Raw genomic sequence first — 12,218 nt, 5'->3', positions numbered from 1 at the left:
TTTAATTTTAAATAAAAAAATAAAAAAAATTATACGACGATGAAATTCGTTAACTTTGAGAGAATTTTAAGAAAATATAAAGTAAAATAACAAAAACAATCAAATAAACTTAAAAAATTAGGTGAATAATTTAAAATTAAAAAAAAAAGAATTGAATTTGAATAACACATTAGTATCCTTATGGCATCATGCATATGAATTACAATTCTTTCACTAGATGTCTTACAGGTTTTCCAGAAGCAATCACCAAGATTTTTATATGGAGTTGATGATTCAAAGAAATGTTACTTTATTATGCATATTTACTAATAAAATTTGTGGGCATAGATTCCATTGCCTTGATCAGCTTCAGCTCAGAGAACACAAGATATTTTGATGGGGTCTGACCAAAAGGTACGATCGTATCCAACCAAAGGTAGAAAAGGATTTAGGTTTTGCACATGATGTCAACGTCTTTCATTTATTGGGGGCAGTGGGCAGTGGGCAGTCAGTCTCTAGTCACTACGACTTTCTCACTATGATTGGGACACCATTTTGCATTGCATTTGCCACTTCTTTTGCTTGTTAAATCATTACGTTGCTTCTGCACCCTGTGGCTCCAGATTTTCTTTGCCTGCTCGTCTGGTACGACTTCGTTTTCTCTCGTCTTTCCTTGCTATATCCATCCACAGTCTGGCACTGGTGCCGATCTGTTTTTGGACTTAGGAAATAAATAGAAAAGATTTTTATGTTTACATTTTGCAAGGAATAGTAATGACGAAAGAGAAACACGTCAATGGTGGACTTTGTAACTCACAGTTGACAAAATTGAGGCGGCTCCAAAACTTTCGCCTTTTGCTTCTCTTCTTTCTATTTCTTTATTAAATTTCTATAACAAAACAATTCCAATTTGAAAACTCTCTCTTATGGATAAGATCTGAATTAGTGCCACATTTTTACTAATTTTAATTTATTATATTTTATTGTCAATATAATAATTTTATTATTAGCATTATGAAGGCGTGATCATTTTAATTCCATTCATATGTTAACAAATGAAAAATCCTTAAGGATTTAAATATTATGTTAATAGAATTCAAACCGTGATCATGGAGATTGAGAGTTTGAATTCGAATCTCTGATTAGAATATATTCTTACGTCTAACAACGAGTCAATTAGTATTTAATAGAATTTATTGTCTTCCTCACTAGAATGGGAACAGTTACGATTTTCGAAAAAGGTTTAATTGTCTTTGTAATTTACCGCTATGAGGAGATTCTATTCAAAAAAAGCATTGATAGCAAAGAATTGAGTTTTAATTTTCTTTTCGAAATAGAAAAAAAAAAGGTTTTTTGCAAAGAAGTATTTAAAAATTAAATAATTGGGGTAATAATTAAGGAGAGAGAACAGTAGGAATCTTATCTTAATTTGACAGGTTGGCCCAGTTCTTTACACAGTAGACTGCTCCATGTAAAATCCAATCAACCATAAATAAATAGCGAATGAGGCTATCAGCGCCTTTCATTGTCTTCTTCTTGCAGCACTGTCTCCTTTCGACTTTGCTTCTTTGCATGTTGTTTTCTTAGATAAAAGCAAAAATGGTGCCTAACAGTTTCCTTCGATCAACTTTCAAACTCCAGGTTCCAAATTCTTCAATACCCTTGCTTCACTCTTTCTTTAAAATTGTCTCTTTTATATTGTGGTGTACTGTTTGATCAGCCTTTTGGCCTAAAAAACCAGTCTTGATGTTTTTTTCTTACATCTTTGGATCATGATCAGGGAACCCATTTTTCTCTTCTTCTGATTCAACCAATATTTCATTCTTTTTAGATTCCCAGATGTAAAGTCTTTGGTTTTGTTGCTGAGAAATATTGATAGAAGAACAAGTTTTGATTACTTTTTTTCTGTCTTATCTTATGTAGCTGTCATGGTTTGTCTGCTTTCTTGGAGCTTTAGAATTTTCAATGTTTCCGCCTTTATGAATCAGTTGATGTTGGAATATCGTTATTGATAGCATCTTTTGAATTCTTTAGAATTAAAAATTACAACCTTTTTCTTTGGATCCACTTTTGTGATCAGTTTTGTTTGTTCGCTTTTAGCATCAGTTGGTCTGCTAAAGGAAATATGATCAGATATAATAAAGAAATCAAGAAATAGAATCCTCTTTGTTGAGTAGTGTGCTGCTCTACTGAACTCGCTATCTCTTTTTTTTTCCAAGATTTTTACTCCACCTGTAATTTTAGGTTCTGTTTGCCTTCTGAGAAAATACTGACGTACATCAGTGTTATTTCTGGTTAACATAGTCATTCCATACTCTGGTTCCATGATTTTGGATCAGTTATTACCGTCATGTCTCGTCCTTGTGAATTCATTGGAATGTTGACTTTGTTTAATCAATACACTCTTCCGTTGCATTCATTTTCTTCAGTTTGTTGCAGTGTTGGGGCTTTAGTGAGTGAAAGATGGAAACCAAAATATAAATTTTATTTTCCGTTTTTTAGGATTTCTAGATTAAACTAATAAATCACTTTATTAATTGTAATTAACTTATTTTGCGCATTGCAATTGATTTTTTCTTAGTTTTAGCAGTATCCATGAAGAATGTAAGCCTGAAGGACTTATTTCTCCTAAGAGCTTGCTTTTCCTAGGCAACCAAATTAGGGATAACTGAACCTTGAAGTTATACCGTAAAATAATCTATTTTAGTGAAAATTGGATGAATTTATCAGTATCCTTCAAAACAAAAAAAAAAACTGAGACTTTCACCTTTCTGCTCTCTCCAGTTGCTATAAATTTATTCTATTATCAATTACAGAATATATGCTTTGAGAATCTATTTTGTTATTTGCCAACTTATTACATGTCTATTTGTTGACAAGGAAATTGTTTCTCTAGAAAAAATGTGAATCGCCTCCCCTTCCCCTGAATGCCCACATATGCAAAAATTCAGCAAAGAATAGAAAACAATTTGTAATAGGATTTCTGATGAGTTGGATATTTTTGAAATTTGTCATTTGGTTACTGATATCTATACTAGGAAAAGATAAAAATTCATTATTAAACTTTGGGGAGACGAGAATTTGAAATTGGGATATCAAATTTAGATGTAAGGTGTGGCTACCATCATTTGGATGTTTTTGAAATTTGTCATTTGGTTACTGATATCTATGCTAGGAAAAGATAAAAATTCATTATTAAACTTTGGGGAGACCAGAATTCGAAATTGGGATATCAAATTTAGATGTAAGGTGTGGCTACCATTATTGAAAGAATCAGGAACAGTAACAGAATGAGGTTTAGATCTACTTTTGGTCATGTAAAATTTAAACATATACAAAACTTAGTGGAACAACTTCTACTAGATTTTTCTTTTTCCTTTTGTTTTTTGTATTGTAGGCTATTATTGATTTTTCAGCCATCATATGCTTTCTCCCTTCCTATTTACAGCTTGGTTCATATATAAAAAATGCTGCTGCATACAGAAGTTTCACGGACCAATCACCTAACGGTCCATTACTGGCCAGAGTATATAGTACAGAGCCATCTTTGCAGAAGGAAGATTCAGATTTGAGGGATAGTAATGGGTATGTGCATTTTATGTGTCAGTATTTAAACCTTTGTCCATGTTTGTCTCTGTCCACATATGTTTGTCCCTTGTTAGTGCTGTTGTGTCAGATTGTGGATACCTTAGTTTGTGAATATAGAAAAGAAATGTGTGCTATATTGATACATATGCGGTAGGTTTGTATTAATCTATCTCCTTCCTCAGGTTTAAGGGCCATGATATGCTGGCCCCGTTTACAGCTGGGTGGCAGACCACTGACTTGCATCCTCTGGTTATTGAAAAGTCTGAGGTATGTAAGGTGTTTTTATTGGTTTACTTACCTAAAATTGTTTAGGTGAATGAACTCAACTCAAGAGATGCTCATTCTTCTTTTTCTAAGGCTCCTCTTGTTCCCTCTGTCATATAACGTATTCAATTTTGATCAATGGGCAGGGTATCTATGTTTATGATGTCAACGGGAGAAAGTATGTGGATTCTCTGGCTGGTCTATGGTGTACAGCATTAGGTATTGATAATCTCTCAGCTCTGTCCCTCTCCCACTCATTGAGTATTCTCTATCACTGCTTTTAGCTCATCTCGACTTATAATATTTGTCAATTTTGATTTACTAAGTGAGCTCAGAATCTTGGTAATTGAGTTACTTTCCGATTTCTTCTGTTTGTGCTGCTGGTCATTGCATTTGAATGCTTCGACTTGTGGATGTTGGCTGCTCCCATTGTGGTTGATGTCACTGTCATCTCCTTTTTTAATCATGGTTATTGCTTTTGAGTGGTTGGTGAAGGATTATTGTGAATATCGTTTGCTGTGCTGGAATGTTTATTGATTGTTATTTGTTTGGCTCCCAGTTGGTGGTTTTTCTGTATAGAGTTTTTGAGATCATAGATGCAGGATTGTATGTTAATGTGAGTCTTTTGTAGATCACGTTCATGAAACTCTATCTAACATTTGTATCCTTGCTGTGAATCAATGATATTCGTACATTTAAAAAAAATTGATTTATTAATGAAATCCAAGCCCACTTTAATGGGTGGGAGTAGCTTCAAATAGAGTGCTAGTAATAGTTTTATTAGCACCTCACTTTTTTGGTATATTAAATTATTGCTATCAAAATTTTTTCTCCCTAATGCTGTTGCATTTGGGTCTATACTTTAATTAATAAAGACCATATGTGGATATACGCATATCATGTTGTTTGCATCCCACATAATGTATGTCTGCATATGAGTTTGCTTCTGCTATTTAGAAGGTGACATATCCTGATTAGGCATTCTTTATTTGTTGTTCATGCACAAACAGTGCAACTGTACCAGTAGTAGAGTTAGTCCTTGCAACTTCTAAGTTGTATTTGCATTCCAGGAGTATGACTGTTAAATCAGTGCTATGCCTATTCTACACATCCAGTCCATCTTCATGTGTATGTTATGCGTTTTTTAAAGATGCAGAAGGAAATGAACCTATTGCTGTATTTGTGAGCAGAAGAATTTCATTCAGTTCCTTATGCAAATGCTAAATTTTTGCAGGGGGAAATGAACCTCGACTTGTGGCCGCAGCAACTGATCAATTGAATAAATTGCCATTTTATCATTCCTTTTGGAATCGCACCACAAAACCATCACTGGTATTCTTGATGTTCTTAATTCCCATGATTTCATCCACCCAACGCAATTTTTTTTTTTTTGAATCACTCACTCATTAAGTTGTGTTAAGTTCTGCATGATACATTTTATTGTTCGGCTTCTACCTTTCTAGAGTAGCCATTGCTTCTGTGTTTGTTATTACAAAATAAACAAGGGGTATCTTCTGAAAATATTGGTCTTACAGGATCTTGCAAAGGAACTTCTTGAAACTTTTACTGCAAGGAAAATGGCAAAAGTCTTCTTTACAAACAGTGGATCTGAAGCAAATGATACTCAGGTATTTTTACAAACAGGCACTCATATCGGTAATGAGTATAATTTGGTGATTGATATAAACTGAAAAAGTGGTGAAGTGGTGCTTGCTGATGTTTGACTTTCTTCAATTGTTGTGTAGGTGAAGCTCGTTTGGTATTATAATAATGCCCTTGGAAGACCAAAAAAGAAGAAATTTATTGCTCGGGCAAAATCGTAAATTACAACTACTCAATCAATACTGTTTTTAGTACTTCTCTTTGTATTATGTTTTGATCATCCTTTCTCTTTTGTTAAATTTGTCAGATACCACGGTTCAACTTTGATATCAGCTAGTCTTTCTGGGTAAAAGTTACTTTATTGGTAAAAATGTTGTTACTTAGCGTTTGAAATCCTTGAGTTCTTAAAAATTAGATCACTGTTACAGACTTCCTGCTCTACATCAAAAGTTTGACCTGCCAGCACCATTTGTGTTGCACACTGACTGCCCTCATTATTGGCGCTATCATCTGCCAGGTTTTCATTTTTACCAATCTTTTCTGAGATATTCTTTTAAACATTTTAAGTGATAGCCATCTTTTATTCATGTTTCAGGTGAGACGGAGGAGGAGTTCTCAACCAGATTAGCCAATAATTTAGAGAATCTTATTCTGAAAGAGGGTCCAGAGACGGTAATGCTATCTAACATTTTTTTAACTTGAAATGGAATGCTTTTGCAACTAGAAGGGGTTGATTGTGTCGCTGACGTAGAAGGTTTGTTCATCTCAGATTGCTGCATTTATTGCTGAGCCAGTGATGGGGGCAGGAGGTGTAATACCTCCTCCTGCTACTTATTTTGAAAAGGTGAGTTTTAATAGCTAATCATCATTATACACTTGGAATAACTATTATGTTTGCTTTCTGATCTCATGAGCAATTAGACATGTTTTTCCTGATTTACTAGAATACATCGAAAATAGTATACTGGCACAACTTCGTTTGAGGCATCCAAGTGCATTCATAATTTACTGCAAATTTTCATTTTCTCTACCATGGTTTCTGTCATCATGTCTGATAGGATTCTGACCTGCAACCTTCCACCCATGTTTGTCTTCCCTGGACCAACCTGTTTCAAGTGAAATTCTACTAGTTTCAGGTCTAAGATTCTACAATAGAACAGGTCAAATTGATTGGACTTGTTGCAGCTTTTAAATGTAATATTGTTTGCTGCAGTTCAACTTTAATTACAAAACACCCTTCATGGCATAGAAAATTGTCTAGACCTACCCTTATGAAGCAAAACTCAAAGTTCTTTTATGGTAGTTCACGCTGTCTATAGCCCTTTCTCTGGAACAATAACAAAACCCCGTTTCACTGAGCATTTTTGAAATGGTGTTGAAGTTGTTATATGCTCTGGAGTCAGTTAGCTTCTTGATTATGATGCTTCAATGTGGAAAACGGGCAAAGTTGTGTGATGTTGCATTTGAAGAATATAATACATGTTTATTTTGGCTCTATTATTTTAGCATGAAATGTCTTATAAAATTTCTCTGCAGTTTTTACTAATGTAGCGTTTCAAATATCATGCAGATACAAGCTGTTGTGAAAAAATACGACATACTTTTTATTGCAGATGAGGTATTTGACTATTTCTTTGTCCATATTACCATCATGTTTTTAGAAACCTTTTAATTGTTGGTTCTTAAGCTTGCTTTTTGTGCTTGCTTTAGGTTATTTGTGCTTTTGGAAGGCTTGGGACAATGTTTGGATGCGACAAGTACAATATTAAACCAGATCTTGTTTCATTAGCAAAGGTGAAGTTGTAACAAAATATTCAGGTATAACATAGGCTTGGACCCTGAGATAATTCTCATCTTTCTGCATATGCTGGTATTTGTTACACAGGCCCTTTCTTCAGCATATATGCCCATTGGTGCAGTCATGGTGAGCCCTGAAGTTTCAGAAGTCATTTATTCTCAAAGCAACAAACTTGGTATGTTAATAATACTCATTAAAGAGCATGTATTTATATTCAATTTTTTTAGTGCCTTGTCTAATTTCACTCATTTCAGGTTCTTTCTCTCATGGATTCACCTACTCTGGGCACCCTGTATCCTGTGCTGTCGCAATTGAAGCACTGAAGCTCTACAAGTGTGTTCCTTACTGTCTCTAAATATAAAATATAAAATAATTTCAAAATGTTTGGATTGCAAGCATTAAATTTTTTACATTTGTTATTTTGTGGAGTAGTTAAATTTTGTGTCAAGTATCTTAGAGTAAGTTTTGCGTTGAATCCTCAAGTTATCTTAGAAGGCACTTGGTTCACCCTAAGAACAATAAGATGGGTAAATTGTTCATGTTATCTTATCTTGAAGGTGCATAACCCTAATAATAACCGAAGAAAACCATAACGAAAAGGTCACAAAGATTATTTCTTCGAGTTGTGTACTGATTAAGAAGTCATTCTAGATAAATGTGTTTCATGGCTCATCTTTCAGCAGTACATTCATAACCTGCAAAAAATGTTAGACATGTTCTGACCCCTGTTCTCATATTGCATATAATACTGCCTGAAGTCTACTTCACATCCTTGCAGGGAGAGAAATATTGTTGAGAAAGTGAAGAGTGTTTCTCCAAGGTTTCAAGATGGTCTCAAATCCTTTTCTGATAGTCCTATTGTTGGAGAGGTACATTCTGTCATTGAAGTATCTAGTATATATAGCAGAATGTTTAGTAACCATGAGATATTAAATTGGAATCCTCTTTTATTCTGCAGATCCGAGGTACTGGCTTAATTCTTGGTACAGAGTTTACGAACAACAAGTCACCTAATGATCCATTCCCTCCTGAATGGGGCAAGTTCTCCTTTCTCTTATTGTTTACTCTATGTGATAAAGCTACTTATTTGTCTTATCTGCATGCTTAGGGATTTGAGTTGCCAAATTAATATAGAGGCACTTGGGGGTGTATCTTGATGGTTTCTTTTCTTGGTGTTCCCTATTGACAAATTATTGATGATTTCCACGACAGGAATTGGTGCATATTTTGGAGCACAATGTGAGAAGAATGGAATGCTAGTACGTGTTGCGGGTGACAACATAATGATGTCTCCGCCCTTTATAATTACTCCTGAAGAGGTTGATGAAGTAAGTTTGACAATCTTACTTGTATCTGCTGCAGTGTCTTGAAATTCTGAGTATATTTTTGCAATTTCCTTGACGTGATTTCCCAGCAGTTATTTTTAGGGTGTGTTTGAGTGGAATTTACTTCATGTGAACATGAGTTTAGCATCGCATGACAATTGGAAGGTTTTGACTTGTTTAGAAATTAATGAGTAAAAACTTTCTGCTGTGGAGGTCCAATAATGTGTCATAGGATTTACAACTTATATGGATTTGTAGGAGACGAGAGAAATGATGGGAAAGAAGCTTCAAAGATCAATTTAAAGTGAAAATGAATTTCTTGGTAGTTTTTGGAAATGAGAAGCGGTATGACAAGAAATGAGGTTATTATATATATATAACTAGAACTTTTCATCCTTGTATTCTTGAATTTAAGGCATATATTTGGAAAAACTTGCTTTAGTTAGCCATGTTTCTCTCCCAATCTTCCACTGTTGGAAGGATTTGAAGCTTGGGTAGGAGAGAAAGCAACATAGTTTCTAAGGGATAATATAATTTCTCTTCCTTTGATTCCTCTCTTAATTTTGATATTCAAATTAATGATATTTCTGTACTTTCCTTCTCCCATTTTAATGTTGGTAACCCCATGAAGAGGATGGTTATTTTGACTTGGTATATCCATTTCTGGGCTTGCATGCACTTGTTTCCTGTCTTTTGTTCCTCTTCTAGCTGTCGTTACAATAACTGAAAATGTTTACTTTGTACAGTTAATAAGCAAATATGGGAAAGCATTGAAGGCAACTGAAGAGAGGGTGAAGGAACTCAAGTCCCAGCAGAAGAAACAGTGAAGAGTTTTTGTTTGATGATGGTGAAAACTGCGTAGGCTTCATTTAAAGCAAAAGCTATTAAACAGTTGTGACTGCTACTTGTGTGAGATATCTGGTCAGCAGCTTTTCTTTTTCTGTTATATTCTTGTACGCTAATCCTCTAGTTTACTTTGAATCTTGCATTTTGCCCACCCAACATTAATATTTTAAAAAATTATAAATAAATAATTATATTTAAAATTGATTGATATAATTCTTTTCTAATTTTAATGTTTGACCATTCTCGTTTTTAAACATTAACGATGTCTTTGACTTAATCAATAACATAATAAATTTAATTGAACAAACAATTTGTATAACATTAATGAAGATATTTCTAATATAATTATATAATAATTATGAATAAAATTTGTATCTAAGAAAAATTTACTCTTTTTTGTTTTAAAAAAAAATTAATTACAGTTTTAGTCTCTTAGATGGCAAATTTAGAACTTTACACGTTTCAAATCGGTATAAATCCATATCTATATTGCTTCGAGTTGAGTCAATTTAGACAAAGTGACAGGAGGGTTAGATTGCTTCATGTTGGGTCCAAACAGATGTTGCCACGTGGGCACTTGACCTATGTTTGACTAAAACTACAGGGCAATAAAAGTCCATAAATTTTAGTCGGAACCAAGGGTGTAGCAAATACAGATACGTGAGATTGTTAAGCAAGGTGATGAATAAAGCCACTGTATACTTAACATGGGGTTAGGAGTCAGTCGGAGTAATCCTCCTTTCTCCTGTCCTTTCATGGCTGAGTTTATATAGAGAAGATCACGTTTTGTGGGAACTAATCATTAACAAAATCAGCAATTTGGTCCTTCATGGCTGTGGATGGCCACAGATGAGCCTCACTAGATTTTAGAGATAACAAGACCAAATTTGTCAGGGGTTACACTAGAGCCAAGAGATACAAGCATTTCATCTAGTGTGTGTGCTGAATGATCTGTTTTGATGCGAAAAGGCCATTTTATTCCATAAGTTATTGCAAATAGAGAGAGATAAGAGTCAACTTTTGGCGTCTTTCTCTGCTTTTCTTCTTGCACGCCTTTTCCTAGAGCTTAGAGAAGAATCAAATCCTCCATCTTCTTCTAACTCTCTAAACGATTTCTGCACATTTAGCCCAACAAAAAAAAAAAAAAACAGATAATAGTATAAGTTTTGCAACACTTAAAAACAGTACATACCAAACAAGAATCAAGCCAGATGAAACCAACAGCTAAGGAAGAAAGGTACCTCTCTTATCTCAGCAAAGCTAACGGCATAAAAGGTAACAGCTGCTGCTGCAACGATTCCCAAGACTGGAAGGACTACTTGGGTCACTCCATCCATTTCTCTCTTTGCCTTTGCTCAGTGCTCACTGTAGTTTCCCTTCGCTACCACTGCCTGGAGATAAGGTTTTGTTTCTTTATTGCGTTTCCCTTTGGACTCGAGAGGATACATAGCATTTGGGCTGGCCCAACTTATGCCAACGCGGGTTGTGTTCAAGCGCAAGGCTTTAGGGTAGATCTGGAAACACGAATCTTAATCTTGTTCTTTAAATATAGACTACTAATAATTATATTAAGTAAATATAATTAATTAATCATATTAATATTTACAATATATATATATATGCTTAATAACTGTGTAATAAGACACGACATGGCAAACACATTTTTTAACTTTATGCGACAGAACAAGGTTAAAAACATAATTAAGTGATTAACATGATCCAACAATTAGTACACAATTAAATTAAATGATTTATAATTCAAATATATTTTTATTTTTCAAGTTTAAATTTGATAATCATATAAACGATTATAACAAGATAATAATATCATCAAATAAAATAAAAATTCAACACAAATAACATTCATAAAATTCATTATCATAATAAAATAGTCTTCTATTATTAAATTTAAACTGATTGCTAAACATGTTTCACTTATACAAGTTAAATATAATCAATTAAATGAGTTTGAACATGTTTTAAATGTGTCAAATACTATTAACACGGAACAAGATAAAGCTAAATCTAAATTCGTTTAATTTCGTATCTTCTTGTGCTGAACTAATGTGTCATATCTAAAATAATTAAATTTAAATTAGGATCATAGTCTCATGTACAAAGCATGCCTAAATTTTTTTAAAAAAATTTTAAGAAAATGAGACATTCGAAGCCTAAATTTTTAAATAAAATTTGGTAGTTTATGGGGGTCTAAATCATCCTATAGAAAAGTTGTGATAATCCAATCAACTCTCACGTTCAAATTGGTTGAAATAATGTGGTATGAAATAAATAATTTTTGATCAGATCAAATATTTTTTCTAATCTCGAGGCGTTATTTTATTCAAACATTATACATATAAATGGAAATTAATTTTCAAAAAAAAATATACAAATAGAAATTACATCAACATATATGATATAAATATTAAAAAAAATTAACGACAAATCAAATCAGTAAATTAACATATCATTTAAAGATAATCCAACATAAAATTAAATAAACTCAACACACCCATTATGCCAATGCCTGCATAGACAAAGAATTGACATGCACTGACCTCTTCATGTCAAATCTTGCCTCATCTTCACCACCAACCAAGAGAAAGAGGGAATGAACGGTGAAAAAACAATAAAGAAAGAAAGAACATCATGGCTAATTTTTTTTTCTGTATTGAACCAAATTGGAGATGGGTTATTTACATGAATATTAGACTTTAGGTCATAATATTAATATGTCTACCTACTGGGCATGAACAAACATAGAGATATATGGCCAAAACGAAAACACATAGAGAGAGGACTCCAGGCATTGCTTG

General features: G+C 33.5%; 2 protein-coding genes across 3 annotated transcripts; one reads left to right on the top strand and one right to left on the bottom strand.

Moving 5' to 3' along the window:
• The first annotated feature begins 1,460 nt into the window (after window positions 1-1,460).
• On the top strand, window positions 1,461-9,615 carry POP2 (Pyridoxal phosphate (PLP)-dependent transferases superfamily protein). Of its 2 annotated transcripts, none has more exons than XM_021419630.2 (19): window positions 1,461-1,620; window positions 3,428-3,564; window positions 3,750-3,834; window positions 3,978-4,050; window positions 5,066-5,163; window positions 5,367-5,459; window positions 5,577-5,650; window positions 5,741-5,779; window positions 5,862-5,950; window positions 6,029-6,105; window positions 6,203-6,277; window positions 7,004-7,051; window positions 7,144-7,227; window positions 7,319-7,406; window positions 7,486-7,564; window positions 8,010-8,100; window positions 8,190-8,268; window positions 8,444-8,559; window positions 9,303-9,615. In XM_021419630.2, exons 1-19 carry the CDS (start codon window positions 1,579-1,581, stop codon window positions 9,381-9,383), a joined length of 1,548 nt encoding a protein of 515 aa, XP_021275305.1. In that variant the 5' UTR covers window positions 1,461-1,578; the 3' UTR covers window positions 9,384-9,615. The 2 variants fall into 2 exon arrangements, with proteins under 2 accessions (XP_021275305.1, XP_021275306.1); XM_021419631.2 differs by lacking the exon at window positions 1,461-1,620 and adding an exon at window positions 1,693-1,910.
• A 276-nt stretch (window positions 9,616-9,891) lies between these two features.
• LOC110409769 (uncharacterized) lies at window positions 9,892-10,800 on the bottom strand. Its single transcript, XM_021419227.2, has 2 exons — window positions 10,644-10,800; window positions 9,892-10,517 (listed from the first exon to the last, which is right to left on the bottom strand). Exons 1-2 carry the CDS (start codon window positions 10,737-10,739, stop codon window positions 10,416-10,418), a joined length of 198 nt encoding a protein of 65 aa, XP_021274902.1. The 5' UTR covers window positions 10,740-10,800; the 3' UTR covers window positions 9,892-10,415.
• Window positions 10,801-12,218: the final 1,418 nt, after the last annotated feature.

This window comes from Theobroma umbraticum, unplaced genomic scaffold, assembly GCF_002168275.2.
Source record: "Theobroma umbraticum cultivar Fairchild unplaced genomic scaffold, ASM216827v3 scaffold_44.0, whole genome shotgun sequence".
NCBI lineage: Eukaryota > Viridiplantae > Streptophyta > Magnoliopsida > Malvales > Malvaceae > Theobroma > Theobroma umbraticum.
The sequence above is the reverse complement of the archived record's forward strand: the minus strand, read 5'-3'. Positions and strand labels throughout refer to the sequence as shown.

Excerpts from the sequence above, each read along its gene's own strand:
- POP2 (XM_021419630.2), top strand. The coding sequence starts at position 1,579 with ATGGTGCCTAACAGTTTCCTTCGATCAACTTTCAAACTCCAG. Across the intron at positions 3,835-3,977 it reads TGGTTATTGAAAAGTCTGAG|GGTATCTATGTTTATGATGT; the intron begins GTATGTAAGGTG and ends ATCAATGGGCAG. Across the intron at positions 5,780-5,861 it reads ATATCAGCTAGTCTTTCTGG|ACTTCCTGCTCTACATCAAA; the intron begins GTAAAAGTTACT and ends TCACTGTTACAG.
- LOC110409769 (XM_021419227.2), bottom strand. The coding sequence starts at position 10,739 with ATGGATGGAGTGACCCAAGTAGTCCTTCCAGTCTTGGGAATCGTTGCA. Across the intron at positions 10,518-10,643 it reads GCTTTGCTGAGATAAGAGAG|AAATCGTTTAGAGAGTTAGA; the intron begins GTACCTTTCTTC and ends CTAAATGTGCAG.